Source organism: Eleginops maclovinus, chromosome 23 (assembly GCF_036324505.1).
Source record: "Eleginops maclovinus isolate JMC-PN-2008 ecotype Puerto Natales chromosome 23, JC_Emac_rtc_rv5, whole genome shotgun sequence".
Taxonomy (NCBI): Eukaryota; Metazoa; Chordata; class Actinopteri; order Perciformes; family Eleginopidae; genus Eleginops; species Eleginops maclovinus.
Window position 1 is genome coordinate 15,809,215 of NC_086371.1, and position 26,328 is coordinate 15,835,542.

General features: G+C 40.1%; 2 protein-coding genes and 1 long non-coding RNA gene across 6 annotated transcripts in view; 2 read left to right on the plus strand and 1 right to left on the minus strand.

Annotated features, from left to right (window-relative positions):
• Positions 1–77: 77 nt before the first annotated feature.
• On the plus strand, positions 78–13,223 carry kif3a (kinesin family member 3A). 2 transcript variants are annotated; one of them, XR_010165219.1, is made up of 17 exons: positions 78–241; positions 1,037–1,310; positions 1,511–1,655; positions 2,319–2,403; positions 2,596–2,701; positions 3,123–3,262; positions 3,406–3,603; positions 3,720–3,894; positions 3,995–4,093; positions 7,764–7,920; positions 8,067–8,247; positions 9,078–9,188; positions 10,029–10,154; positions 10,738–10,791; positions 10,893–10,961; positions 11,085–11,286; positions 12,240–13,223. XR_010165219.1 is itself a non-coding variant. In XM_063877192.1 (17 exons), the coding sequence occupies exons 1-17, from the start codon at positions 236–238 to the stop codon at positions 12,286–12,288; spliced, it is 2,106 nt and encodes a 701-aa protein (XP_063733262.1). In that variant the 5' UTR covers positions 78–235; the 3' UTR covers positions 12,289–13,223. The 2 variants fall into 2 exon arrangements, 1 of the variants encoding a protein (XP_063733262.1); XM_063877192.1 differs by having other exon boundaries at positions 11,085–11,215.
• A 205-nt stretch (positions 13,224–13,428) lies between these two features.
• On the minus strand, positions 13,429–14,461 carry LOC134860329 (uncharacterized). Its single transcript, XR_010165224.1, has 4 exons — positions 14,254–14,461; positions 14,127–14,171; positions 13,846–13,950; positions 13,429–13,663 (listed from the first exon to the last, which is right to left on the minus strand). It is a non-coding gene; the product is annotated as an uncharacterized LOC134860329 (long non-coding RNA).
• A 2,226-nt stretch (positions 14,462–16,687) lies between these two features.
• atrx (ATRX chromatin remodeler) overlaps positions 16,688–26,328 on the plus strand; it is a 32,024-nt gene continuing 22,383 nt past the window's right edge. For 2 of the 3 annotated variants that reach the window (XM_063877163.1, XM_063877164.1), the window contains exons 1-13: positions 16,688–16,866; positions 18,271–18,332; positions 18,449–18,498; positions 18,604–18,725; positions 18,821–18,901; positions 19,073–19,182; positions 19,299–19,366; positions 19,617–21,976; positions 23,114–23,183; positions 25,233–25,387; positions 25,468–25,629; positions 25,735–25,849; positions 25,956–26,058. In XM_063877163.1, coding sequence (XP_063733233.1) covers positions 18,276–18,332; positions 18,449–18,498; positions 18,604–18,725; positions 18,821–18,901; positions 19,073–19,182; positions 19,299–19,366; positions 19,617–21,976; positions 23,114–23,183; positions 25,233–25,387; positions 25,468–25,629; positions 25,735–25,849; positions 25,956–26,058 — 3,453 coding nt within the window. In that variant the 5' untranslated portion in view covers positions 16,688–16,866; positions 18,271–18,275. The remainder of the gene's footprint in view (positions 16,867–18,270; positions 18,333–18,448; positions 18,499–18,603; positions 18,726–18,820; positions 18,902–19,072; positions 19,183–19,298; positions 19,367–19,616; positions 21,977–23,113; positions 23,184–25,232; positions 25,388–25,467; positions 25,630–25,734; positions 25,850–25,955; positions 26,059–26,328) is intronic. The other variant, XM_063877165.1, reaches the window with a different exon arrangement.

A 26,328-nucleotide genomic window follows, 5' to 3' on the forward strand; every position in this document is an offset into this window, starting at 1 on the left:
TGTGTCCAGACTTGTGTAACCAGACAAGTGAAGACCCCCCCCCAACCTGAATCGTGCAACGCATGCGCAGTGGGACCCAGACAGACCTGACAACAAGCCATCGGATGTGAGCCTTTGATATGGGCGCTGCGCTGGTATTTAAATTATTCGGTTAACCAAGAGGCAAATGAACAACCCCTGCAGACATTTCATTGTCATTAAGTGTATACTATAGTTGCTTCCCTGCCCTCTCACCATGCCGGTAAGTCGATACGCCTGTGCACTGCGGTTTTATTGTTTTGTTTGCTAGGGGTTCCTCCCTTCCTCCAACCCACTGATGTGATGCTAACCGGCTAGCATCGATAGCTTACGTTCGTGTAACAAGGAGACGGTAAACTGTTCTCAGCGCTGGATTTTGCCCATTTCATTAGCACAAAGTGTTAACATTGTGAGTTTTTTTACATAAAACTATTACCAAAATCTGCCATTGTCCTTTTATTGGGCTAGCCAGCTAATTAGCTAACGTCATCTCCAACGTTAGGAACGTTAGCGTTTGCCTGCCTAGCAACCCATCAACGGTAACTAACTGCGGCTAACGCTTGCTAGCCTCGTTTTGACCGAGTCACACCTAAGACAGAGGTTACCATTTATTTTTCAACCAAGGACACTTTTTAAAGAAAGATAATATTAAGAGAACCCCTTCATGTTTACCCCTTTGCTGTTGTAAAAATAGAACACAATCTGAAGTTGGACATACTTCTAATTATGATCTCCTCCTACAGCTACTGAAACCTATTCAATTAGCTGCAAGTATCACTGTATCAACATGTCAAAGGCACACACGCACTCGAATGAATTAAATACCACACCCTGGCAGAGTGCTAGGGACCCAACTACTGCCTTGTATTATATATATTTTAATCAACTTGACAGCTGGGCCCTAATGTCCATTTCAATTAAACGAAATTGTACGTTTACTTAATTGTCACTACATAATATTTTACGATTACATCCTATGCCGTAACTATCTCTCATCATGGTTTGTTTATTTTTTCAGAGCAATAAGCATGACAGGCCCGAGGGCAATGATAATGTCAAGGTGGTGGTGCGATGTCGTCCCTTCAACCAGAAAGAGAAGATGATGAACCACAAACAGGCTGTCCTTGTTGACGAGATCCGTGGGACCATAACAGTAAACAAACTAGAGACTCCTCATGAGCCTCCTAAGACTTTCACATTTGACACCGTGTTTGGACCAGACAGCAAACAGCTCGATGTCTACAACCTCACTGCCCGTCCCATCATTGACTCAGTATTAGAGGGATACAATGGTAAACATTTTTATAACGTAATGTATACACTTTATTAATAATTTAAATGTGGATCATCAATGTCATTAAAAGTCTATGTTATAAATGACACACATTTAGATATTATTAACTGTAATGTGAATTGATAAACATTGTTTTTATTTTATTTTTCATTAATTCTATACTGACACCGTGATTTGATCCTCTTCCATCCTTTTCAGGCACCATTTTTGCATATGGACAAACTGGCACAGGAAAAACCTTCACCATGGAGGGTGTGAGAGCAGTGCCAGAACTCAGAGGGATAATCCCAAACTCCTTTGCTCATGTTTTTGGTCACATTGCCAAGGCAGAAGGTGACACAAGGTAGGAAAGCATTCTCTGGGCAGACATTCAGTAAAATTAGCAAAAGATATTTTGGCTACACAAATAAAAGGTCCATCTGACAATTTTGTACAGCAGAGACAAATTGGGTCAAAACCTTGGCGTCTTTCTGAGTTTTCTAATAAGCACACTCAACAAGACTTAATCTTTTGAAAAAAAGTTGTGTGGCCAGAGCTAGATACTATTATTAGTCAACTGCCTTGGTTTGTTCTGAAGCAATAATTTAATTTAAATGGAATCTGATGCCTTTTTTGCATGTAACAAAAAAAAATGATTCAAAGAGGATTTTGTTGAAAAAGACTTACAAATTATAGGAATAACCAGTGTGGTAGCATACTCAGAAAAATACAAAGTATTTAGACAAATTATTTAAAGAACAACTTATCCTCTTTTAAAGCCAACCTGATTATGCCCATGCCTTTAAAAATGGATCGAACTTCTTTAAGATATTTTATGAGATAAGACTTCTTATGGGACAGTTCTGTCTCATTTGGTTCTTATATTACAATAAAAAGGCTCCATGTAGACAGAGGTTCTTGTAAAGGTGTTAATAGTGAAAGATGTGTTAACATGCTTTATTTTTCTATTTGTCACTTTTCAGCATTTTTCTGACTTAATGTAAAAATACACTTTTAACTTCCACAGGTTCTTGGTTCGTGTTTCGTACCTGGAGATTTACAATGAGGAAGTGCGAGACTTGCTTGGAAAGGACCAGTTGCAGAGGCTTGAGGTAAACGGATATTCAAAACAAGCATTAAATAACAAGGTTCAGTGACTCATATCAAACCTGTCTTGGAAGATATCTACTAAAGGGCACAACAGTCATTTTTTAAAACAGGAAACCAGAAGAAGATGCCTGAATAGTTTTGCTTGTTTTAGTATTCGAGTTAGTTCATAATGAAGTTACGTTATTTCATCACAGGTCAAAGAGAGACCAGATGTCGGCGTGTACATAAAAGACCTCTCTGGCTATGTCGTGAACAATGCTGACGACATGGACAGGATTATGACTCTGGGTCACAAAAACCGTAAGCAAAAAACTGAAAGCATGAAATAGGAAATACACACATAAAGGAAAATATACAACAGCGAAAAAACGGATATTCAGATATTTATCTGTGGGCTAGTAGTAAAACCTCATATGCAAGAAAATAACAACCCCTTCGAAGTTAAGACGAACTTTAAACAGGCTTGAGAAATCTTTCAGTCTTGAATAAGATGCATAACGCTGTGTGGACTTAGCTAATTAATGTATATAAAATAAAACACCTGCAATTAATCCTTTATTTAAAATTCAACACATGTATACTATCTAGTAATGTGCTAATGCTGTTTTATAATCTGAAAATACAGGGATATTAAAACGATGGCAGGCTCAAAAGTACGTAAGGGTGTATCACACATATTTATAATAGTTTGTGTGATTAAATAGTATTTCACTGTGTTTAGGGTCTGTCGGTGCCACCAACATGAATGAACACAGCTCCCGTTCTCATGCTATCTTCACCATCACCATCGAATGCAGTGAGAAGGGTGTGGATGGAAACCAGCATGTGCGCATGGGGAAACTTCATCTGGTTGATCTTGCAGTATGTACCTTTACGTCCTAAAGTTCTGAGTAAAAATAAACTACTTCCTGGAAAATCAGATGCTACAGATGCTACTAGGATATGCCCTATTGGCAATTATCCATCTGAACACCACCAAATCATCTTTCTTCCATCCCCTACAGGGCTCGGAGAGACAGGGCAAGACTGGAGCCACAGGTCAGCGTTTAAAGGAGGCAACAAAGATCAATCTGTCTCTCTCCACGCTGGGCAACGTCATCTCTGCCCTGGTGGACGGCAAAAGCACACACGTGCCCTACAGAAACTCCAAACTTACCCGTCTGCTGCAGGATTCCCTGGGAGGAAACTCAAAGACTATGATGGTAGAGTGAAAGTTTGAAGCATGTGTTAGTACGAGTTGCACACAAAACTATCTATCAAGTTTTAAATGCACACTGGTATTGCCTCACTTTTAAAAAGACATACTTCTCCCCACCAGTGTGCGAATATAGGCCCTGCAGACTATAACTACGATGAGACCATCAGTACCCTGCGTTACGCTAACAGGGCTAAAAACATCAAGAACAAAGCCAGGATCAATGAGGATCCAAAGGATGCCCTGTTACGCCAGTTTCAGAAGGAGATTGAGGAGCTAAAGAAAAAACTGGTGGAAGGTACCGTAAAACCAGTCAAATCGAATACATCTAGCTTTTTGGATTGAAATATTTCTTTTCCAACCTGACTTCTTTAAAATGTTGTTTTGTATGATTGTAGGTGAAGAGATCTCTGGCTCAGAGGGCAGTGGATCAGAAGAGATGGATGAAGGTGATGATGAAGGAAGGGTGGAAGGAGAATGCCGCAGGAGAAGAAGAGGTAAGAAGTTGTAATTAATGCTCTGTGTGCAATAGAGAAAAGTGACTGAAACCTTATTATGCAATCTTAATGAGCCTGTGGGAAGGTTTTTTATTTATTTAAGGGTTTTGTCAGTAGTTAGATAAACATCTCTTTAATTTCTATGTAGCTAGTTTTATCTCCTGTCATAAACTGTAACATGAGTCAGCATTTACTTCCTCAGATAACAATCAAGCAGAAGCAGCTTTTAGGTCTCTAGTTAAGCCGTACCTTTTTTTAACAGGCTTTCATAAACCTCTCATTTAGGAGTTCCCCTCATATTCTCACCTTCCTCCTCCTTTTTAAGTGTAAAGATTTTAAAAAGATCAAAAATATAAAGTCATCTCAACACATCAAAATGATGACATCAATGTTCCTCTGAGGTCACCATTCACAATGCTCTAACATTTTCCAGGTTTCATTATTATACCTCCCCATACTGTTGTATTAGGTTACTGTGAATTATTAACAACCAGAGCAGTCAGCCTCTATATGTGGCTGTGCTATATTCTGCACCTGCAAACCGGCTATCTACCTCTCCCTGCTTTAAACCTCACTTTGGCTGGAGGGGTGCTTCATCTTTTTCTTTTCCAGAGAGTGGCAGCAGCATCACCTCAGAGTCTGCCTGCTCTTCCTCAGTGCGACTGTCCACTGAGGACAAATCTCAGAATAGTGAGTTGGAGCAGCATTCTGCTCTACCAACCCTCCTGCCCACAGACCTGAGCCCCTTTTCACGCATGAAAATTGCATTCCTTTTTAAATATAAATTGAATGCAAAGTAAACTAATCTCCTCTATTCGTAAACATTTAATGCTCATGACCAAATACACTTTGGGGATTCCCTGCAGAATAATATTAAATTGCTAAAATAAAAATTCACGCCAAAGCTTAAGAGCGAATCAGCTCTCAGAATTGACTCGCTGTTTAAATGGTTAGAAGCTGCTTTTGCAGCTGATTGGCTGATTCTCCACCACCTGATTGCTGACCACAGGCAGTGCTTGTTAAGACTTGCCCCAATATGAATTTGGTGTCAGACTGCTTTTTACTTGAGAAATTCAAAATAACTTGTACATTTTTGGTTTATTTCTCTCTATTATCTCTCATTATTTGCCACAGTGCTTTGATTAGCACTTTAAAAATGTTTAGCTCTAACCGTTTTTTTCTGTTGGAATGAATAATAGTTATTTCAAATTCAAACAGACTTGACTGATGTGTAGATGTGGTGTCATTTTTTGCAGCGTATGGGTTTGGGGGATTTTCATGCTGACTCAATTGCAGCTTGAGTGATTTGATAGTGTCTGAAGTTGCATAGATGTCTGGAGGTTGCGCATGATTCATATTATATTTGAATGCAACGTTCTAGTATATATTTTTTTTAAATTGGCCTAAAAGCTCTAAGTTATATTTAGTGAAAAAGTTATTTTAAGACTTACTGGCCATTGGAAGAGTGATACATTTTTTAGGCAGACTTAGACCCAGGTGTTTAGTCTGTATTTTATGCATTCCTTGATGTATTATCTACATCAGAAAATGAGGTAAGAGAGGTGAGGAGAGAACCCTAGACCACCAGGGCTCCCTTTTTATTTTTTTTTAATTTGATCCCTTTGTGTTTTATAATACAGATCCCAATTGAAATTGCTATGCATTTTCTATTAAGTTAACTCTTAAAGGTTAACCAGCTAAGGAAGAAGGAGGCATGCAATCTCATTCTGGTTCATACTTTGCATTATTTATTCAGGAGTTTTGTCTATTCCACCAAAGAATATAATCTTTATGATAACCTCTTCTGTTAATGTTGTTCATTTAATTGACACTTGAGTTGTCCTGAGTAGACAAATCACCAGGGGATTCATTGATTACACTGCATGTGTGAAAGGGGCTCTCTACTTCCCCCTGTGCCACTCCTGTACGCTCACAGCCCAGATCCCCTCCAAATATTTGAAATGAAAATGATTGTAAAGGATTCCAGTGTGCATGTGTTGATAAAGAAGAATTGCAACTTTTTTATCCCATGGATGATCTAATGTACATCAAAGACTTGTTCTGCATCATGATTTTACAAAACAGCCCCTCCAAGACGCAATTCACCCACATCATGTGTCATTATGTAAGGTGATCATTTTGGTTTTGGTTTTTTTCCCCTCATGTCTCGTCACTGTCACATCCGCTCTGATATTTTATAATTACTGAAACTTCTTGTTCTCTTGTTGACTTGCCTTTCTCCCCCTCCTTGACCCACATTTGGTTTTCCACACTTAGACTTATAAGACTTTCGAGATCACTCTGTAATGTGTTGCTCTCTCTCTCTTTCTCTTTCCTCGTCCGGGTGCAAATGCCGCCTGTCTGACTTGCTATACACCTCTTAATTGAAGAAGAAAGAGGTTGGTGTAAGAATCTACAGTCTTACTGTATGGTAGCAACGGTGTTTCTTCTCACACAAAATATCCAGATGTCTGCCGAGTAGCTTTTTTACTAACTGACTAATCTAATAACGGAGGTTTTCGCTTAATCTCTGTTAACATTTGTCTCTCCGTCCATATATGTCCAACCATGTGTGTCATGCTGCCCACCTCCATTGCCACCCTGTCATTAAGAGCACTTAGCACTTTATATAGTTCCCCATTTAAATGTTGCTTACACTAACAGCATTTTAAATATGTGCATTAGCAAATCAGAGCTTTGTGTAGCTCACACTCACTGGCACTCATTCTTACTACTGTGGTTCCTTAAAGGCCTCCTATTATGCTATAATTGAACAATATATTGTAGGGCCATATCTATACAAAACTTGTTTGTGAAGTGTTTTGCTCAAAATACCAAACTGATCACCCATGGTAGCCATACTTCATAAGCCTCTATTTCAGCCCTGTTCCTGAAGTGCTAATTCTGTGATTGTCACTTTAAATTTGAGTAGACCTGAAGCTGGCTACGCCCCTTTGGAGCGCATGCAGCTCTCTCTCCTCTGTGAAAGTTTTCTGCTGGAGAAGATCTGAAGCTAAACGCTGCCGTGATTAAACGCCATATTATGTTCCAAACCACATCAAGCATGCTCACTGCTCAGTGTTTACCGCTAGAACAGTGACATTATATGTGGTATATATACAACAACTCAAAGTCCCTCCTGCAGACATCCTGCTGAATACACAGAGACACACAGCTGGTCGAGGGGATTCAGCTCGCAACTGTATATTGCGGACGATAGGTTGGGTCGTGTCACGTGGGTGGGACGTTGCCAGCAGTTCAATGTAAAGCCAGCCCACATTTCCGATATGACGTCATAACCAAAGCAAATCTGTATCAGCTCGTTTGTACCCCTGTTTTTAGAGATGTGAGTAAGGAGGAAAAGAGAGAGGGTTGTATTTTCTGACACTTTGTGAGTCTCCTTAGACACCAGGGACACATATTTATGTATAAAAGACATCCAAAAGTGCATTTTGCATATTAGGGGACCTTTAAAACAAATTCAATTCTGTCGTACATTTGATCTAAAACCTCACATAATAAACAAATACTACTGATTAAAAACCACAGAATAGAATGAATGAGTCTGCACTAAATCATTTTGACCTATAGACTAACTTGGAATAGGAAAATGCATCTAAAACAGCCTGTCCATTAAAGACACAATGGTTTCCTGTGTGTGTCTCTAAAGGGAGGAAGAAGGTTTCCCCGGACAAGATGGTGGAGATGCAGGCAAAGATTGATGAGGAAAGAAAGGCCTTGGAGGCCAAGCTGGACATGGAGGAAGAGGAGAGGAACAAGGCAAGAGCCGAGCTGGAGAAGAGGGAGAAGGACCTTCTTAAAGCTCAGTAAGTCCATGAAAAGACAACTATAAATATGACGTTGACTTTTTTTTCATGATGATGCAAATTAAATAATCTGTAATGTCCTATTATATTCTAAGTGGATGTAGTAGCCGCTCATTAGATATCATGATTCACCGCTATCCCCTCAGGCAGGAGCATCACCTTCTGCTGGATAAATTGTCGGCCTTAGAGAAGAAGGTGATCGTGGGTGGGGTGGACCTTTTGGCCAAGGCTGAGGAGCAGGAGAAGCTTCTGCAGGAGTCCAATAATGAATTGGAAGAACGTCGCAGGAGAGCGGAGCAGCTGCGGAGGGAGCTGGAGGAGAAGGAGGTAAAGATAATGGGCCACAAAACAAATCCACTGCCAAATACTTCCCACAGTAAACACCAGTATGTAGATTGGCTGATTACGCCCTGCGGTTTTAGTATAAACTGAAATGATTACATCAACGTGTTTCTCAAGTTTCATCATCTTTCACTTTTCTGCTGAAACTGTAGTGACGCTGAAGTTATACTGTCTAGTGTCGACTACATCTACCCAATTAATACATTTGATGATGGGTTTTTTTTTTGGGCCTAATGGTCTCACTTCCATAATGAGAGAAAATATTGCAATAAGATCCCACGCCTAATCAAGCTTTGGGCATAATGTGCTCTCCCCCACTTCCTTCCTCACTATTTGAGGCCTCTCGCTCTCACCACACGTATCTCCAATCTCTGCTTTTTATTATGAAACAACTCCACATCTGTCACATTTCATGACTGCACCTTTATGGTTATTGTCACACACACACGCACACAAACAAGATAAGATAATTCCCAGCGTCTTGGCTGGTTATTAGAACTATATCGTATTCATCCAAACTTCTGGTGTCTACACCTCTGCCACCCTGCGCTGCAGAATATGACCTCAAAAACTAGATTGTTGTCGATTTCAGTGCCATCTTTATTATCACTGAAATAGCTGCATCATTGTGTTCGGAAAAAAGGTCAGAAGCCATTTCACTTTCTTTGTGTAACAGTAAAAAGCACCCTTTCTCACAAATGCACAATGGGAAATTATTTTGATTTCTGCCTTTTGTCTTTGGGGCATCTTCAGAGTCAGGAACACTGACTTGTTTGCTTTTGCACAATCACTGATCCCTCTCCTTTTAAAAACAGCAAGAACGTCTGGACATCGAAGAGAAGTACACCTCTCTGCAGGAGGAGGCTCAAGGAAAGACCAAGAAGCTGAAGAAAGTCTGGACCATGCTGATGGCTGCCAAATCAGAAGTAAGCTCAACATAAATGAGATCATGCATGTGTGGGTTGGGACAAACATACAGCATTGATCATTTTTCCATAGAGACAGAATAAAAATGCAAATTCGATCAGAGTTTACGAAGCTCAAAGCTTGGTGAAAGCAACTCTTGTTTGATAAGTAGGGTCACCAGGTGTGGGACAATGCGGGACATGTTACTGCGATGCTAAGAAGTTTACATTTCAATATAACGTCCATCTAAACCTAAAAAATAAACATTTCTATTGAAACTGTAGCCTGTAAATATGAATTACAACACTTTGCTAAAGGTTGATTGATTTGCACAAACTATGTAAGTGAAAGCTTAAATATATATTTAGTTTGAGTGGATTTTGGAGTCTGGAAATATGAGTTCCAGCGCTTGCTAATATAGAAGTATATATAGAAGTTTCAACTTTCTGAGTGACTATCACTCAAATGCAGGACATTTAAACCACAGCACAATTTAAAGTGCTTAAAAACAAACTTTAAAGCATAACACACACACACACACACACACACACACACACACACACACACACACACACACACACACACACACACACACACAGTAAAAAAATACATGTGAAAACAGGCAAGAGAATATATATAAAATTAAAAAAAGCTAAAATAAAACCAGAAAGGTAAACACATTTCTCAGTGCTGTGTAAGATATACATTATGATTTGATTGCAATTAGAAAAGACTTTAGCCTTGATTTAAAGAAATTGAGAGCACTTGTGTGGGAATTTATTCCAGATCAATGGAGCATAAAAACTGAATGCTGAGTTTAACAAAAGAAATTGATCCATGGTGGTTGATTTGCATGTTAGATGGCAGATCTGCAGCAGGAGCATCACAGAGAGATCGAGGGCCTCCTGGAGAACATCCGGCAGCTCAGTCGAGAGCTGCGGCTGCAGATGCTCATCATAGACAACTTCATTCCCCAGGAGTACCAGGTGTGTCTGTGTTTGTACACTTACATTTATAGCACTACGTCTCATTTTCAGTATTTTGCTTTTGCTTAATACCCATGATGGTCAATCCTTCACATTATTACACACAATGAAATGTCTTACAATAAATACTGCCCTGTCAGTGACAGTCTTTCCTCTTTAAATTTCAGTTTATCCCCCCATATAGATGTTTCTTTCTGTCCTGTGTGCAACAACTTGATACTTGCTCCTGAAAAGCAGCTAATTCAGTTAATCCATTAACAATCAGTAAAAATGAATGCATCACAAGATCAACTGATTAAAATATGCATCGCATGGAGCTGACTTGTACATCGCTGACAACTTCATTAACGCACAAAATCCTGAAATTGTAGCAGGTGCACACATGTAAAAATAATTGTAGGGATTTTGCAGAAACAGCAGATGTAAAGGAGACTGGATTTGTCACTGCCTAGAGGTGATTCTAGTGTAAGACCTTTATAAACCTGCTTGCACTGCGCCTCTGTGGTTAGATAAAATAAGCCGGTTTAGGGATTAATGTCTGTCCTCGCTTCTTGTTCTTATGTTTCCTCTCTTTCCTGTGCAGGAGATGATAGAGAACTATGTGCACTGGAATGAAGACATCGGAGAATGGCAGCTGGTGAGCTCACTCATACACACACACTGGTTTGGAGTTTCATGGACCTCAAGATTCTGAGTTAAGAACACTTGTAAGTAATGTGTGTCCCTCTTGTCTTTCAGAAATGTGTGGCATACACTGGCAACAACATGAGAAAACAGACCCCTGCTCCAGACAAAAAAGAAAAAGATGTGAGTGTTAATCCCTTTTCTGCTCTTACCTGAGATTGTTTTTTTCTAATGAATGATGTTGCTGATGTTTTTCTCATTTCCCTCTTTGACAATGAATTGCTGACCTCTCCCTGGGTCCTGTAGCCTTTTGAGGTGGATCTGTCCAATGTGTATCTAGCCTACACAGAGGAGAGCATGCGGCAGTCCCTGATGAAACTAGAGAGACCCAGAACCTCTAAAAGTGGCAAGAGTGGCCGACCCAAGACGGGGCGCAGGTAATCTACTTCTTACATAGACCGCCTGAAGATTCAAATCCTCTTGAAGATTACTGATACTCCAGTATACTGTAAGTTTCTCATAGGTCGTTGTCTTTTTCCTTGACAGTTGTAGTTTCGAAAAACCTTCTATGCGGGTGTGATTTAATGTATTTTTATGTACACTAAGCCGCATGTATGCATCTCGGTGCTCAGATTTCCTACATGATTGAATCCCCTTGGTTTCTCCCCTCTATTGATGTCATGCCTTCCATTAACCTGGGGGTTATGAACCTGAAACTGTTTTGCGTCTTTTTTATTAATACTTGTAACTATCCACCTAACACAAACATATGTCCCGCATGGATAAACTATTAGTGAGTTGACGGCACTCCCTGACCCATACATATCACTCTGATCAGTGCTCATGTAAAAAAAACAGCACTTAATCGGCTTCTGTATGACTGCAAGATAAAGATAGTGACCTGAATTTGCTGTTACAGAGATGACTGATTTCAATGTAATTTTGTCACTTCATCCACCATTATCACAGGAAAAGGTCTTGTAAATGCCAACTCCCATAGACAGTTCACTGGGGAGGTGTAATGACTGTGAAATGCCTTTTCGAGACCCATTTCAACATCTGGAAAGTGTACAGCTCAGCCAGTTTTCAATTAACCTCTAATTACTCTTGTTTTGAACTATCTGTAACTCGTGATTCTGTAAGAATGTGTTGTGGTCTTAACTGGTGATCAGCTGGTTTCCTGCAACTTTACTTGCATGAGAAACTCAGTCCCTTGGTATAAAAACGTTTTTCATCTTTACCTATTGCACTATATCACAATTTACTCCTGAGTATTCAGAAGAATCATTGCTTGCAGATGTTTGGCCACTCTGTGTAATATGTAAGTGTAATGCATATATAGTATGTCAATACGAAGCAATAGCATAATGGTATTTGCCGTTATCACAATATGCTGTTATTCCGAGAAATGAGAGCGCTGAAAGCTCTCTGCAGTTGTTGATAAATCTTATCTTCACACAGGAAAAGATCTGCAAAGCCAGAAGCTGTTATCGAATCCCTCCTGCAGTGAAGACAGAGCAGAGGGGAGATTGGTTTCCATGCAGCTTTCGTGTCACCTTAGCAAAATAAGTGTCTGAAGAATTTTATTGTTGAACATTATTTAAAAGATTATCTGAATACACTGTATAACTGGTATGGTTTAAAATGTGACAGTTGCACCACAATAGGATCAAGACCTCTTGGCCAAAAGGACATGCTTTAGGTATTATACTGTAAGGTTTCTTTATGGATATTAAACATTTCAATCATACTATGAAATGCATGTTTGCGGCAGCAGCTCCAATTTAAAGGAAAGAAAAAAAACCTTTTACCTAAGAGACTCTAACATTAAACAAACAATAATTACCGTAAAAATGTCTCACTTGCAACATCATTGGTTTTGCAAACACTCAAAAGGACCTAACCTATAAACTGCATTCATATCTTCTGACATGTGCTGAATATATTTAACTTACTTTGCGCTTTGTGATAAAGAATTCAGGGCGTATTTTCACTTAAATTAAAGCAATGGTTCTGCTCTGAGCACAAGCTATAGCATTCGTGTTTTTTTCCTACAATAAATCCTGAACATGGAGAGAAACTAATATTAACATTAATAATGAGGGAGGGAATTTAAAATCATATAACTAAAACGTGCATTCTATACATTTTACTTAGGACAAAAGGATAGGGGCATGCATGCCAGCTCTTAGTGCCATTTGCGTCATCTTTTAATTTATTTAGACATGTCAAAACCCTTTGTGTTATATTAAAAAACACTATACATATTGTATGCCTTAGGTGAATGCACTAGTAGAATATTTTTGTGAAAATAATTTGATTTAATGATGTTCTGTAGTGGAGGCTAACTGGCTTTTACTTTGTATCATATTGTATGTCAAATGTTTACATCCATCTAACCCCTGGATATTTTATTTATTAAATTATTTTACACCTTTTATCTCAGACCTTTGTTGCTCCTTCTTGATTTCATTATTACATTGTTTTCAAAAGTTGATGATGGAATGTAAATTATTTTTAAATGCATTTGCTCAAACAGCCATTATGGGTGGACTGGACAGTTTAACTTCAATGATGAGGCTGAATCGCTTATACCAAAAGCATTATAAGCAGAGAAGCTGGGAAAAATTGACTTAACCAACAAACCAACCCATGTGCCATTATAATTTATTTATATAAATACAAAACAAAAATAAAATATGTAGGAAAATAAATATCTCAAGTCACACAATAAATAGAAATAAGTTAAATATTACATGTTAATAAAATCACACACATGATCACTGCAAGTTACACATTTTGTCTGCACAGTCCTTAAGATCCTTCAGAAGCTTTACCAGTTTAATTTTTTCATTCGTGTTCAGGGTACACGGAAAGCTATGGTTCTGAAAGAAAAAGTAAAGGACAATTTTAGTTTCAAGTGCACAACAAAACTAAATACAGAATGACAGTGATAAACAGCATGTTGGACATCAAAAAACATATTCATTGTTAGACTGTGAGCCTCTTCATTCACTAATTCTATATATTAAAAAACTACATTCATTCACATTGAATTCCTCCTTACCTGGTTATATTGAGACAATTGACGAGCGAGTTTATCTGTAAAGTTGAGAAACTCTGTATTATTGGGCATTTTTAGAGCCTTCTCAGCCAAGCAGAAGACATTTCGCTGCAAAAAAAAAAAAAGGTACAATTAGTACTGGTCTTTAAAAAGCTGGTGGTAGGACTGAATCAGTATAAAGAAACCAGTTGACCTTCAACTTTAGGAGCTCCATGCCTAAGTGGGAAAATTTCAAATGTCCGGTGTACATAGTCAAAATTGTTTAAAAAAGTGTTCTGACTTACCGGACAATCTGTTATTGTAGTCATTGGCACGAACATGTGCAAAATCTGCAAGAAAATAACACCAGTAGGTCAGTATTGGACAACAACAAACAAACAACGATCCTATTTATTTGTGCAGTTACCTTACCATATTCTTGGATTCCAGTAGGTTTACGGTCTCTTCTCGGATTTGTTTCATCAAATTTTTTGAATGTGGTGCTGAGTAGACCATCTCAATCATCATCAGCACCATGAGATATTGGGTATTAAAGTTCTTCATGCCGTTTTTTGAAAGAGACTTTGAGTTAGAACCTGTTAGGTCATACAGAAAAGTTGAATACTCTACACGCTCTGTGTTGCTACTTATATATTGTCACCATACAACACTTAGACCACAGTATAGTCTCTACACGTCAGCGGAAAACACCAAATAAGGATCAGAGGAAGATTTGTATCTGTTTTACTATCAAACTTTCCACTATTTGTACATAGTCATCTATTACTAAGAAATTACCTGCTTATCCCTTATCATCTAAGCTCTCAGCAAGAATTGCAGGTCATCAATATGTCTTAACATCTTTAGAAGGATGTCCTTAAGTCAAAATGACATCAAATCCTATACTGTTATTCCTGATGTTAAATCATTTTATGAAGTGTATTTTTATAATGACTGTGCCCTTTTAGCTACAGTGAAACGGGGATGCTCACAGACCTTTTTCACACTCGACATTTACTCTTTTTGCAACAAAAAGGCACAGATGGAGCTGATGAAATAAATGAGTGACCTGTTTACACTAAGTTTGGGACCGAGAGGCAGGTAGCCGCTGCTAATAACATTCTTATTATTATTAGACACACTATGTGACAAAATGACTATGGTGAGTGGGAACTGGTATATTTTTAAATGCTTTACCCAACACATATAGGGGAAAATGTGACTGACAGATACAATTACTGCCAGACATAGTTTCCGTTTTACTCTCATTCATAAAACAGCCCAAAGAAGGATTATGTTGTTGATCCAAATGTTTAACAAATATATATAACTTTAACAAAAATAAACAATTCTTTAAATAAAATAGGGTTGATGTTGGCTACTAACAAGTATACCAATCATTTTAAAGCATATTTGGTCAACTGCCTGCTTAAAAAAAATAGTTTGAAAGCTCCATTTGAATATTAATTATTGACAAGATTGCAGAGTAGGAAAGTGACTGGAAGTCTAAACGGATCTTGAGTTATTTGCATAGTCTTACTAAAATTTGCCAGATATCACAAACACTGACAGCCTTGGTGAAGAGCCCCATCTTCAGGTGATATTTAGTCACAGATTAACACAACTTTCACACCAATGCAGTTTATTTAAATATATACCCCAGCCGTAGTATGAGCAGAGACAGTAATCAAAGAAGTCAAGATTCGATTCAATACAATATATTACAGCAGGCTTTTTCCTCTTTATTGCCTTCTTAATGATCTCAAGAAAAGCCATATAGATTGTGATACCCTTTGGAGGAATCCATATCAATAAGAGTTGGGAATCACTAGACCTCACTGCTTTATGAAAAGTAGAAAAAGGAACTCCACCTCAACCAGCGAACATGTCATTCTGTTGAGTGGTGGAAGTAAATATATATTTTTACTTTATTAAAAATACCAATACCACAGAAATACCGTAGAAATACTCTGCTACAAAAGTATCAAACATATACTTAACAGAAAAAGAGGAAAGTTAAATTACTCAGTAGCTATGCAGAAAGGTCCATTTCAATATATAATAATGATAATGTATAATATATCCTATACTCATGTATGCATTAATCTGTAAATTACTTATACCACTCATGTAAAGTTTGGCCTTTTTCTTTTAACTATATCCTCTGCCAGGTCTGAGTCAATTCTAATCGTTGTCCATACATTATGTGTTTATATTTTGTGTAAATAATCTGTATCTGAAAAATAGTCAAAGGCACGAAATACATGTACTTGAGTAAGAAGCTCAATATTTGCACTGGAAATGAAGAAGGGAAATATAAAGGAACAGGTTATGGCACAATACTCAAGTAGCCTAAAATACAAGTAGGCCTACTTTACAGAAAATTACAGATCTTCAGAAGTTAGTCACAGAGACTATTTTCAGCATGGGACTTTTACTTGTTACCCCGTAAACATGTTTTTTTCATTGCTGTGTTGGTACTTTAGATTACTTCCGTCATTTAAAAAAAAACCTCTTCCGCTTCTGTTCATTTATATATTTTTAATCCAATAATACATGTTGCTACATCATTCGGAGAACCCTTCCTTATGTTGCAACTGCCAAACTATAAAATATAGTAAACACATTAGTGTGAATTTAAGAGCTTGGATAAAAGAAGCAAAACGGCGCGCCTTGCACTGTTTCAGCAAATGAATGAGTTGGAAGTGGAGCCAACAGCACTTTCCCATCCCAGAGAACTCATTCCCTCGTCGGGCTGAACCAATCACTGAGCTCCGCTGAACCCGGGCCACTCAGAGCGGGAGAGCCCTCAGCCAATAGGAAAGGGCACAGGATTTAGGCTAGATGCGCCATTTTACCGCGTCCACAGCCATCCGGCAAGATGGTCCCCTTGCTTTGTCTCCCCTGACCGGAGTTGTTTCTGTATTCTCAGGATATTCTCGCTTCCGCACCATCGAAAACCTACGAATTGGATTGAACCTGGCCTCTTATACCAAAAACTATACGTATATCCCCAAGTGAAGAGATGACGACGGCAAAAAGCAGGTAGGAACAGTGTTTAGCCTGTTTGTTTAGACAAGTCAATTGTGCATTGATTAACGTTACTGTAACGGGGAGCCGGCCCATGAGTGCTAGTTAGCATTGCTAAGCTAGTCGAGTAGTAGCTGTTAGCTACGCAGCCGGCAATGTTTAAATTCGTGCAGACGCAGATTCAGATGTGGCCATTAGAATAACAAAACGTTTGTCAAAAGTCAAAATAGCTAAACACCATTGTTCGTAAAAATGCGATTACTTGGTTTGTTTTGTAGCTAGCTCAATGTGAACTACATTGCTACTTCTTATGTCAGGAGTAGGGAAGGCCTGCTCGTTGCATTTTTTGGTGCATTTTCATGCATTGGACCTTTTTAATGCACTGCCGATATTGCAATGTTGCCTAGGCAGCGTGGGGCGATGGAAATAAGTAGTTCTGCGTTAATGGCCACTGCTAAACCTGCAAGTGTTGGCAAGCATAAACTTGGCATCCCCGATAAGCAGGAGTCCTTGTGTTGTCAAAACATGCAAAGACTGCGCTGAGGATAAAGAGGTAGCTCAGGGCTACACATGCAGGAGTGTGCGCTGCTTGAACGGCAAGTGGACTCCTTTTCTAAGACTGACAAGGGATTTTGGATACATTTTAGGCCTGTATTCTGCTGGCAGCACGGAGTGATAGCTCAGCTCACTGTGATCTAATCAGCACATTATGATGACGCAAAACGGCACAATAACAGCTCCTGTCTCCCAAAATACACGCACTCACAATCGTGTAGGCAACGCGCAGATTTACATTTTATGAATGTTTAATCACACAACTGCTGCAGTCGTTAATGTTTAAAGGCTTAATAACTGTAATCATTGCATTTTATTGGTTTTATTGCTTGTTGAATGACAACAAACCAAAAATTGTTTGAATTGGCCGAAAACAATAGATATGTCCATCTGGTCTCACGAGGATAATACTGATCTTTAAATCTAGTTACTAATCTTTCTTGAACAAATAACATGCATGCAATCGTTTTGTTATGGAAATATAAACATTTTTCAAAAAATGTTTTGTGAAAAGTAAAAATGATGTTTATTGTCCATTGTTTCATTTTCATGATGGTTACTTTTAAATCAGTGCTTTGTTTCCTTTATACACTCTGTGCTTTAATCGTATGCCAGGAAGCCTCAAAATGAATACAATACACACACTGTTGAAACTCAAACACAAACATACAGAAACAGTGGATTTGTTATATAAAGTGCTGATAACCTTGACAGTCAAAACAAAGCGTGCTTTTTTTCTATCCTTTTTTTGTTTACATTGACCATCTTTGTACAAGTGATCTAGTGGTTATGTACTTTAGAACCAATATGGGACAAGATCAGCTTGTTGTTTGATAAACAGATGTTTTAAAAATGTCTCTCCAGGTAAAATGAGTCTGGGATCTTCTGAATCGCATCAACACCAAATGTCAGAAAAAGCAGAGGAGGTTAGTATGCAGTTTCCTGCAAAACGATGCGTTTGGCCCCCTTTATGTTTAAATGAAATTAAAAAAGTTTACGTCATATTGTCAAGCTTTTAACATAAACCCTGTATTGTCATCAGCCTGGTAGCTCAACAGAAAATATGAAGCCTTCCTCTTCCCGCAACAGGAGGTGAGTAGCAGTTAATTTTAATTGTGGCAGTTTTTTTGTGTTTTTTCAAAAGAGATCAGAAAGACAAAGCTTGAAATATTAAAGCTATGTTTTTACCTATTGTAGGAAGCCCACTTCTACGGCTAAGAACACTGGAGCAAAAGAATCAGACTCGTCAGCCGAGAGTGAAAATGAAGGTGCAACTTCTGACAATCCTTCAGACAATAACACAAGCAGCCTTTCTAAAGGTGTGAACTGTGAAGGTGCTTGATGGTTTTCATCAAGATATTGTTGATGCCGAATATGAGGCTAATTTGAGATTCTCTCACTTTTGCCTGATTAGGCACTTTGGTGATGAGACCATCTGGGAATGAAAATAAAGGCGCCATGAAGCTGAGAGTGGATTTCAAACAGAAACCAACAGGTGACCTAGCTCATTATTTGGAAAATGTATTTGTTTTGAGCTGAGACAACATGCATAGGATTTGAATGTACACAAACTGCATATCCTGAAAGTAATAGTAAAAAGAAATAAAGATCATTGTTAGTTGCAGGCCATTAAAGACAGTGACAAAAACCGCTTTCTTTATCCCAGATGATACTTTGCAGAAGAAGGTAAACTGCACTGCCTGTGGAAAACAAGTAATCCATTTTCAGCGTAACTCGATGTACGAGCATCCTGCGCTCAAAGTACTAATTTGCAAGGTAAGAAAGTTCCAAAATACATTTCAGATTATTATGTCATGACCGCTGTAAATAAATTCTGCACTAAATTTTCCAGTCTATCTTTTCTTGATATGTTTTTTTCCTTTTTCCTCTAGTCATGCTACAATTATTACACCAGCGATGACATTAACAGAGACTCCGATGGGATGGATGAGCAGTGCAGGTAAGGCATTTTTAACCAGAAACAACAAAACATCCAGATTTATGTGTTACTAAATTAACAAGAAGATGCACAATAGAAGTAATAAAATACGAAGTATAGCATTGTTGGCGTTAACTGGTTATCTCGAAAAAGCTTTTATTCTTTTGCTTACAATGCATATCCTTTTAAAACTTAAAAAGTTGTTTTGTGAACATAAAATAAGACCTTGTGTGCTTTCTGACCTCTAACTTGTTGAACTTTTTCTACCCAGGTGGTGTGCTGAAGGGGGCAAGCTCATCTGCTGCGACTACTGCAACAACGCTTTCTGCAAGAAGTGCATCCTACGCAACTTGGGCAGGAAGGAGCTGTCCGTCATTACTGATGAGAACTCAAAGTGGCACTGCTATGTCTGCAGGTCAGAGCCCCTTAAGGATTTGGTCTCCAAATGCCACAGTGTCCTAGAAAAACAAGAACTTCAATCCAAGCAACGAAAACCAGACAAAAGCGAGGAACGTGAGAAAAAGAAACACAGGGAAAAAGAAGTCAAAGAGCACAAACCAGTTGTCAATGGGAAAGAACACAGCGAAGGCTCAGGGACCATGACTTTCTCCTACAAAAAACTGCAGGTACCCAAAGAACTTTTAAAGAAAACAAAAAAGCTTGTTGAGACTACAACAGGTCTGAACAATACATTCATCCAGTTCATCCAGCAGGCAGCCAACGAGCAGGAAGATAAGTCTATCAGATACCGGCATTTGAAAGCCTTTAAGGCCGTGCTTGCTGATTTGAAAAAAGCTCACAGTGCTTTGGAGGAGGCTCTAGGGCCTGAATTAAAAAACATGGAGTTGCACAATGGCAACGAAGGGCAGCATATTGAAAGAGAGAACTCTAAAGTGGCTGCTCCTGTAGATAACGACCATGTGGAGAATGTGGCAGACGTAACAGAGGATGCTGACGTAGCTGCAGATCCAACAGAGGATGCTGACGTAGTGGAGGATGCTAACGTAGCAGCAGACCCAACAGAGGATGATGACATAGCGGAGGAGGCGGACGTAGAGGCAGACGCTACAGAGGATGCTGACGTAGAGGCAGAGGATGCTGAAGTAGACGAGGAGGCTGACATAGAGGCAGAGGATGCTGAAGTAGAGGAGGATGCGGAAGTAGAGGAGGATGCTGAAGTAGAGGAGGATGCTCAAGTAGCGGAGAATGCTGACGTAGAGGCAGATGATAGTGTAGTGGAGGATGCTGACCTAGCTGTGGAGGACGCTGACGTAGCGATGGATGCTGACGTAGCAGATGAAGCTGACGAAGCGGAGGAGGCTGACGTAGACCCAGAAGAGGCTGAAGTAGCTGCAGGAGAAGCCGACCTGAAGCAGCATAATGAGCAGGAACAGGTGTCAAATGAGACTGAACTCAAAGACAGCCAAACTGAAACTGATCTAACCAAAAAGAAAATCAAATCTGAAGTCTGTGAGGAAGGGCTGGTGGCGGCTGGGGAAATGTCCCTCGATCAAGACATCATGTCTGTGCCTCCTTCTGTTCCTGAGGAGCTTTTTCAGATGGTGGAGAGCCTTGCGGATTCTACCATGCTCTCCCAGACCGACACTGATATGATCACAGACGCTGTTACAAAGTCAAATAGGAACTCGACAACCTCAACAGACTGTAAATCCTCCCAGCCCAAGGTGAAGAACCTCATCGTCAAACTGACCCCTGTGCCTGTCGTAACGACACGTGGGTCGAAGCCCTCCTGTTCCAAAAACAAAGAAAATGATGGACAGACGCAAAAAAAGTGCAAAAAAGAAAGCGAGAAGGAGAAAGGTGATGCCCCCAACGCAGTAGACGGGAAAGAAAGCCCACCACCAAGCCGTCGCTCCAGTAGGTTGAAGACAACTCCACTGAGGAAGCAGACTGAGAAAAAGGGCAAGGAAGAGTCCTCTGATTCAGAGTTGGAGGAAGATCGTAAGGGCAAAACAAAGTCCTCCAAGACATCAAGCAATGCCAAGAAAAGGGATGGGGAGGAGACGAAGGATTTCGAGAAAAATGCAGTGGATTCGGACTCGGACGAAGTTCCAAACGTACTGCTGGAGAAAGCTGCAGCTGGCCGCAGCACTGATGAGGAACAAGGAAGCACAAGTGCTAAAAAGTGTTTATTTAAACTGAACAACACATCCACAGAGGACACGGAGAAAGCATCCAAACGCAAAAGGAAGTCTGCAAGCTCCGATTCAGACTCTGGAAACAAAAGTAAAAAGACGTCCAAAAACAAGAAGAAGAAACAGAATGGCTCCGACAACTCAAACTCTGACTCTGACAAAGACAAGGAGACAAAGAGTAAGGTGGGGAAGAGGAGATCTAGCCGTGTGAAGAAACAAGATGAAGCAAAAGAGGAAGGAAAAAGCTCACCAGAGAAGAAAGCAACTAAGCTGAAGAGGTCTTATGAAAAGACGCGCAAGGGAGGGAGCCCAAAAGCATCCTCCAAGCTTCAGTCGTCGTCCAGTGAAGATGATGATGATGAGGAGGGGGAGAAGGCTGATGGGGACTCCGGAGATGACAGCGACGCACAAAAGATCAAACCAATCGTGGAGGATAGCGTGGTGGGAGGCAGTGGAGCTTTCCGCCAATCCTCAGGTAATTCAGTCCAAAAGAGTGTTCAGTTCTGCTCAGGGCTCAAGTTAGAGGTATACGTTTTCCCCTTTGGATGTTGAGCGTTTGATAAATTACCACACCTCTCATGTCTTTACGGTTAATATGTAGCTGAAGCCTAGCTTAGCATGAATCTAGCCATGCTTTTTCCAAGTAACAATCTAAAACTCACTGATGAACATGTGTTCTCATTTTTGGAAGTCGCTTGAAAACCAGAGAGTTTAAAGTAACTTTATAGAGACTTGCAGGGCAACTCTTTGCAAGAAAACAAATATATAGTCAGATATCCAGCTCCGGAAAAAATGAAGAAACCACTCCAACTGTTTCTTAAATCTCTAAATCATACGTGTGAAACGCAAGGCCCGCGGGCCAAATCCGGCCCTCACACTCATTTTATGTGGCCTGAGAGAGTTTTCAAAGAATATAATGTTTATTATACGGCTACACGCTGCTTTACAGAAGCTCGTTGCCCATAAACTACATGTCCCACAATTCATCTCGTTTTGTGACATGCGCACTGAAGCGACTTCAGTCCCTGTCGAGTGAGGCAGTGAGTGACAGAGCTTACAGCGGCACAGCGACACCAAACACGGATCAAAGTCTGCTTCAGCAACCAAGACAAGAAACACCGGAACCAGAACCAACAGACGGCTGCTCCTCATAGCATGGCCCTTTCTGTTAACAGTCCGGTGTCGCTACGGCTCATTCAGAGACACACATGGCCCACGATGAAATTGAGTTTGACACCCCTGCTCTACATGTATGGCAGCCATTCCAGTGTCTGTTGAATTTCAGCACAGAGAAAAATTGTCACTAGTTTATAGTTACAATAAATAAATAAAAAAACATGTCTATAAAAAATAAAACGAGAACATTTTAATGCTGAAGTGATCTCTTCATTTTTTCCGCAGCTGTATATTATAACAAATAATATAAATGATGTTGCAGGAGCTTGGGACTTAGGATTTTCATTGCCATATCTACACAGTGGCACCTGTGCATATATAATATATACTATAAAGCCCTTGAACTTCGAAAGCATACATTGCAGCATGTCAAATGATTCCATCAATGACTTCAGCTTTCTTACATTAACACCATTTGTGCCCTTTTGTTGTGTAGGCGACGAAGAGGACGATAGAGAGAAGGTCTCTCAGGTTTTTGAAGATGATGATGATGATCCTGAAAACAGGTACTTGCAGAGCAACACATTGTAAAGATAAACACAATGGATATACAGTATCTCACAAAAGTGAGTACACCCCTCACATCTTTGTAAATATTTTATAAATCTTTTCATGGGACAACACTGAAGATATGAGACTTTGATACAATGTAAAGTTGTCAGTGTACAGCTTGTATAACAGTGCAAATTTGCTGTGCCCTCACACACACAGCCATTAATGTCCAAACCACTGGCAACAAAAGTGATTACACCCCTAAGTGAAAATGGCCAAATTGTGCCCAAAGTGTCAATATTTTGTGTGGTCACCATTATTTTCCAGAACTGCCTTAACTCTCTTGGGCATAGGGTTCACTAGAGCTTCACAGGTTGCCGCTGGAATCCTCTTCCACTCCTCAATGACGACATCACGGGGCTGGTGGATGTTAGAGACCTTGCGCTCCTCCACCTTCCATTTGAGGATGCCCCACAGATGCTCAATAGGGTTTAGGTCTGGACACATGCTCGACCAGTCCATCACCTTTACGCTCAGTTTCTTTGGCAAGGCAGTGGTCATCTTGGAGGTGTGTTTGGGGTCGTTATCATGTTGGAATACTGCCTTGCGGCCCAGTTTCCGAAGGGAGGGGATCATGCTCTGCTTCAGTATGTCACAGTACATGTTGGCATTCATGGTTCCCTCAACTGTAGCTCCCCACAGCCGGCAGCACTCATGCAGCCCCAAAGCCATGACACTCACACCACCATGTTTGACTGTAGGCAAGACACACTTGTCTTTGTACTCCTCACCTGGTTGCCGCCACACACGCCTGAAACCATCTGAACCAAATAAGTTTATCTTGGACCACAGGACATGGTTCCAATAATCCATGTCCTTAGTCTGCTCGTCTTCAGCAAACTGTTTGCGGGCTTTCTTGTGCATCATCTTTAGAAGAGGCTTCTTTCTGGTACGACAGCCATGCAGACCAATTTGATACAGTGTGTGGCGTATGGTCTGAGCATTGACAGACTGATCCCCCACCCCTTCAACCTCTGCAGCAATGCTGGCAGCAGTCATACGTCTATTTTCAAGAGATAACCTCTGGCTGCGACGCTGAGCACGTGCACTCAACCTCTTTGGTCGACCATGGCGAGGCCTGTTATGAGTGGAACCTGTCCTGTTAAACCGCTGTATGGTCTTGGCCACCATGCTGCAGCTTTCAGGGTGTTGGCAATCTTCTTATAGCCTAGGCCATCTTTATATAGAGCAACAATTCTTTTTTTCAGATCCTCAGAGAGTTCTTTGCCATGAGGTGCCATGTTGAACTTCCAGTGACCAGTATGAATGAGTGTGAGAGCGAGAACTCCAAATTTAACACACCTGCTCCCCATTCACATCGGAGACCTTGTAACACTCAAGAGTCACATGACACCGGGGAAGGAAAATTGCTAATTGGGCACAATTTGGCCATTTTCACTTAGGGGTGTACTCACTTGTGTTGCCAGCGGTTTAGACATTAATGGCTGTGTATTAGTTAGTTTGAGGGCACAGCAAATTTACACTGTTATCCAAGCTGTACACTGACTACTTTACATTGTATCAAAGTGTCATGTCTCCAGTGTTGTCCCCTGAAAAGATATATTAAAATATTTACAAAAATGTGAGGGGTGTACTCACTTTTGTGAGATCCTGTATTAGCTGTTACCTGACATGATTAGTGCTGCATTGCATGCTCGACAATATGTCCAAGATGTGCTAGCAACACTTTACTTCTCTAGCATTGTGCAGAAGCGTACAGCATGTTCTCTGGTGTTGTGTTTTCATTGTCAATCATTTACAGCATGTGCTCAGGGTAGCTTTTCCCTCTGGTTTATGTCTGTTCATCTGTGATTGTGCGTGGTTTTTGCCCATAATGTCGTCACGTCCTAATGTTAAAAGGCTGCCAGTGTTTCCGTCAGATAACCTTTACAACATGAACAAGCTCCAAGGGGAAACTGATATTATGACCCTGTAATTCATCATTCATATATTTCTGAATAATCCCTTATTGACTCAAATTTCCTTCCCCTTTTCTCTTGAAGGATTGCAAAGAAAATGCTTCTTGCCCAAATAAAATCAAACTATTCTTCTGGAGCGGAGAGCTCCTCTGATGATGGAGAAGATGAGGAAGCAAAGTCCTCCAAGAACGCCAAAAAAGAGGACGATGAGGATGAGGATGATGATGAAGAGCAGGAAGGTAGCATAAACTAGCTACTTAAGCCTAGTAATACAACCTTTCAGTGTGTTTATTCTAAAACAATTGCCTTTTCTTTTTAGACGAGGACACTGGAGACTCTGAGGATTCTGATGTTGAAGTGAAGAAGCGAGGTGGACGACACAAACTGCTTCGGCACAAACTCTCGCTGAGTGAGGGAGAATCAGGAGAGGAGAAAGCTGCGGGTAAAGACAAGAAAAAAGGCAAGAAGAACAAGAAGAAAGGTTGGTTCTGATTTTTTTATTTGTCCTTTTTGTCACGTTTCACAATAAGAGTGCAAATGTTCTTCACTCCGATATCGGATATTGACTCTTGTTTCTGTGTGTCAGTGAGCAGCGATGACTCTTCAGACTCGGACTTTAAGAAATCAGATTCAAGTGAAGAGTCGGGGATAAGCGAGGAGCTTAGTGAATCGGAGAATGAAGGAAAACGCAGAAAGACCAGGTGGGAAGAGATGGACACATTCAATCCATCAATGGTTATTTATCACTGACACTAGATATGCTCTCCTGCTGCTCGTGCTTAGATCGATTCTGATTTGTGTTTGTAGATCTTCGAAGAAGAAGGATGATGAGAAACAGAGAAGTTACAAGCAGCAGAAGAAGAAACGACGCAGGATCAAAGTTCAGGAATCTTCTTCCAGCAATGACAAGGTGTTTAACATGCAGAGGAGTTTTTCTTGTCCAAAAGTTTCTTCTTTGCAAGGCAGGATTTGCCAAGTGGAGACGGTGGACCCACATAACGTTTACTAGTCAAGTCATGCGCGACACACAAAATGTTATTTGAACTTACCCCTGGAGTGTGTTGTGAGGATTATTGAGGGCCAAATTAATCATAGGCTGGCTCTGCCACTGATCATAGGAAGTGCCTTTTTTTCCCTGAGGGCTAAAGATCAGAGGGCTGAACTTTAATACTGTAATTTT

Excerpts from the sequence above, each read along its gene's own strand:
- kif3a (XM_063877192.1), top strand. Across the intron at positions 1,311-1,510 it reads AGTATTAGAGGGATACAATG|GCACCATTTTTGCATATGGA; the intron begins GTAAACATTTTT and ends CATCCTTTTCAG. Across the intron at positions 3,604-3,719 it reads GAAACTCAAAGACTATGATG|TGTGCGAATATAGGCCCTGC; the intron begins GTAGAGTGAAAG and ends TCTCCCCACCAG.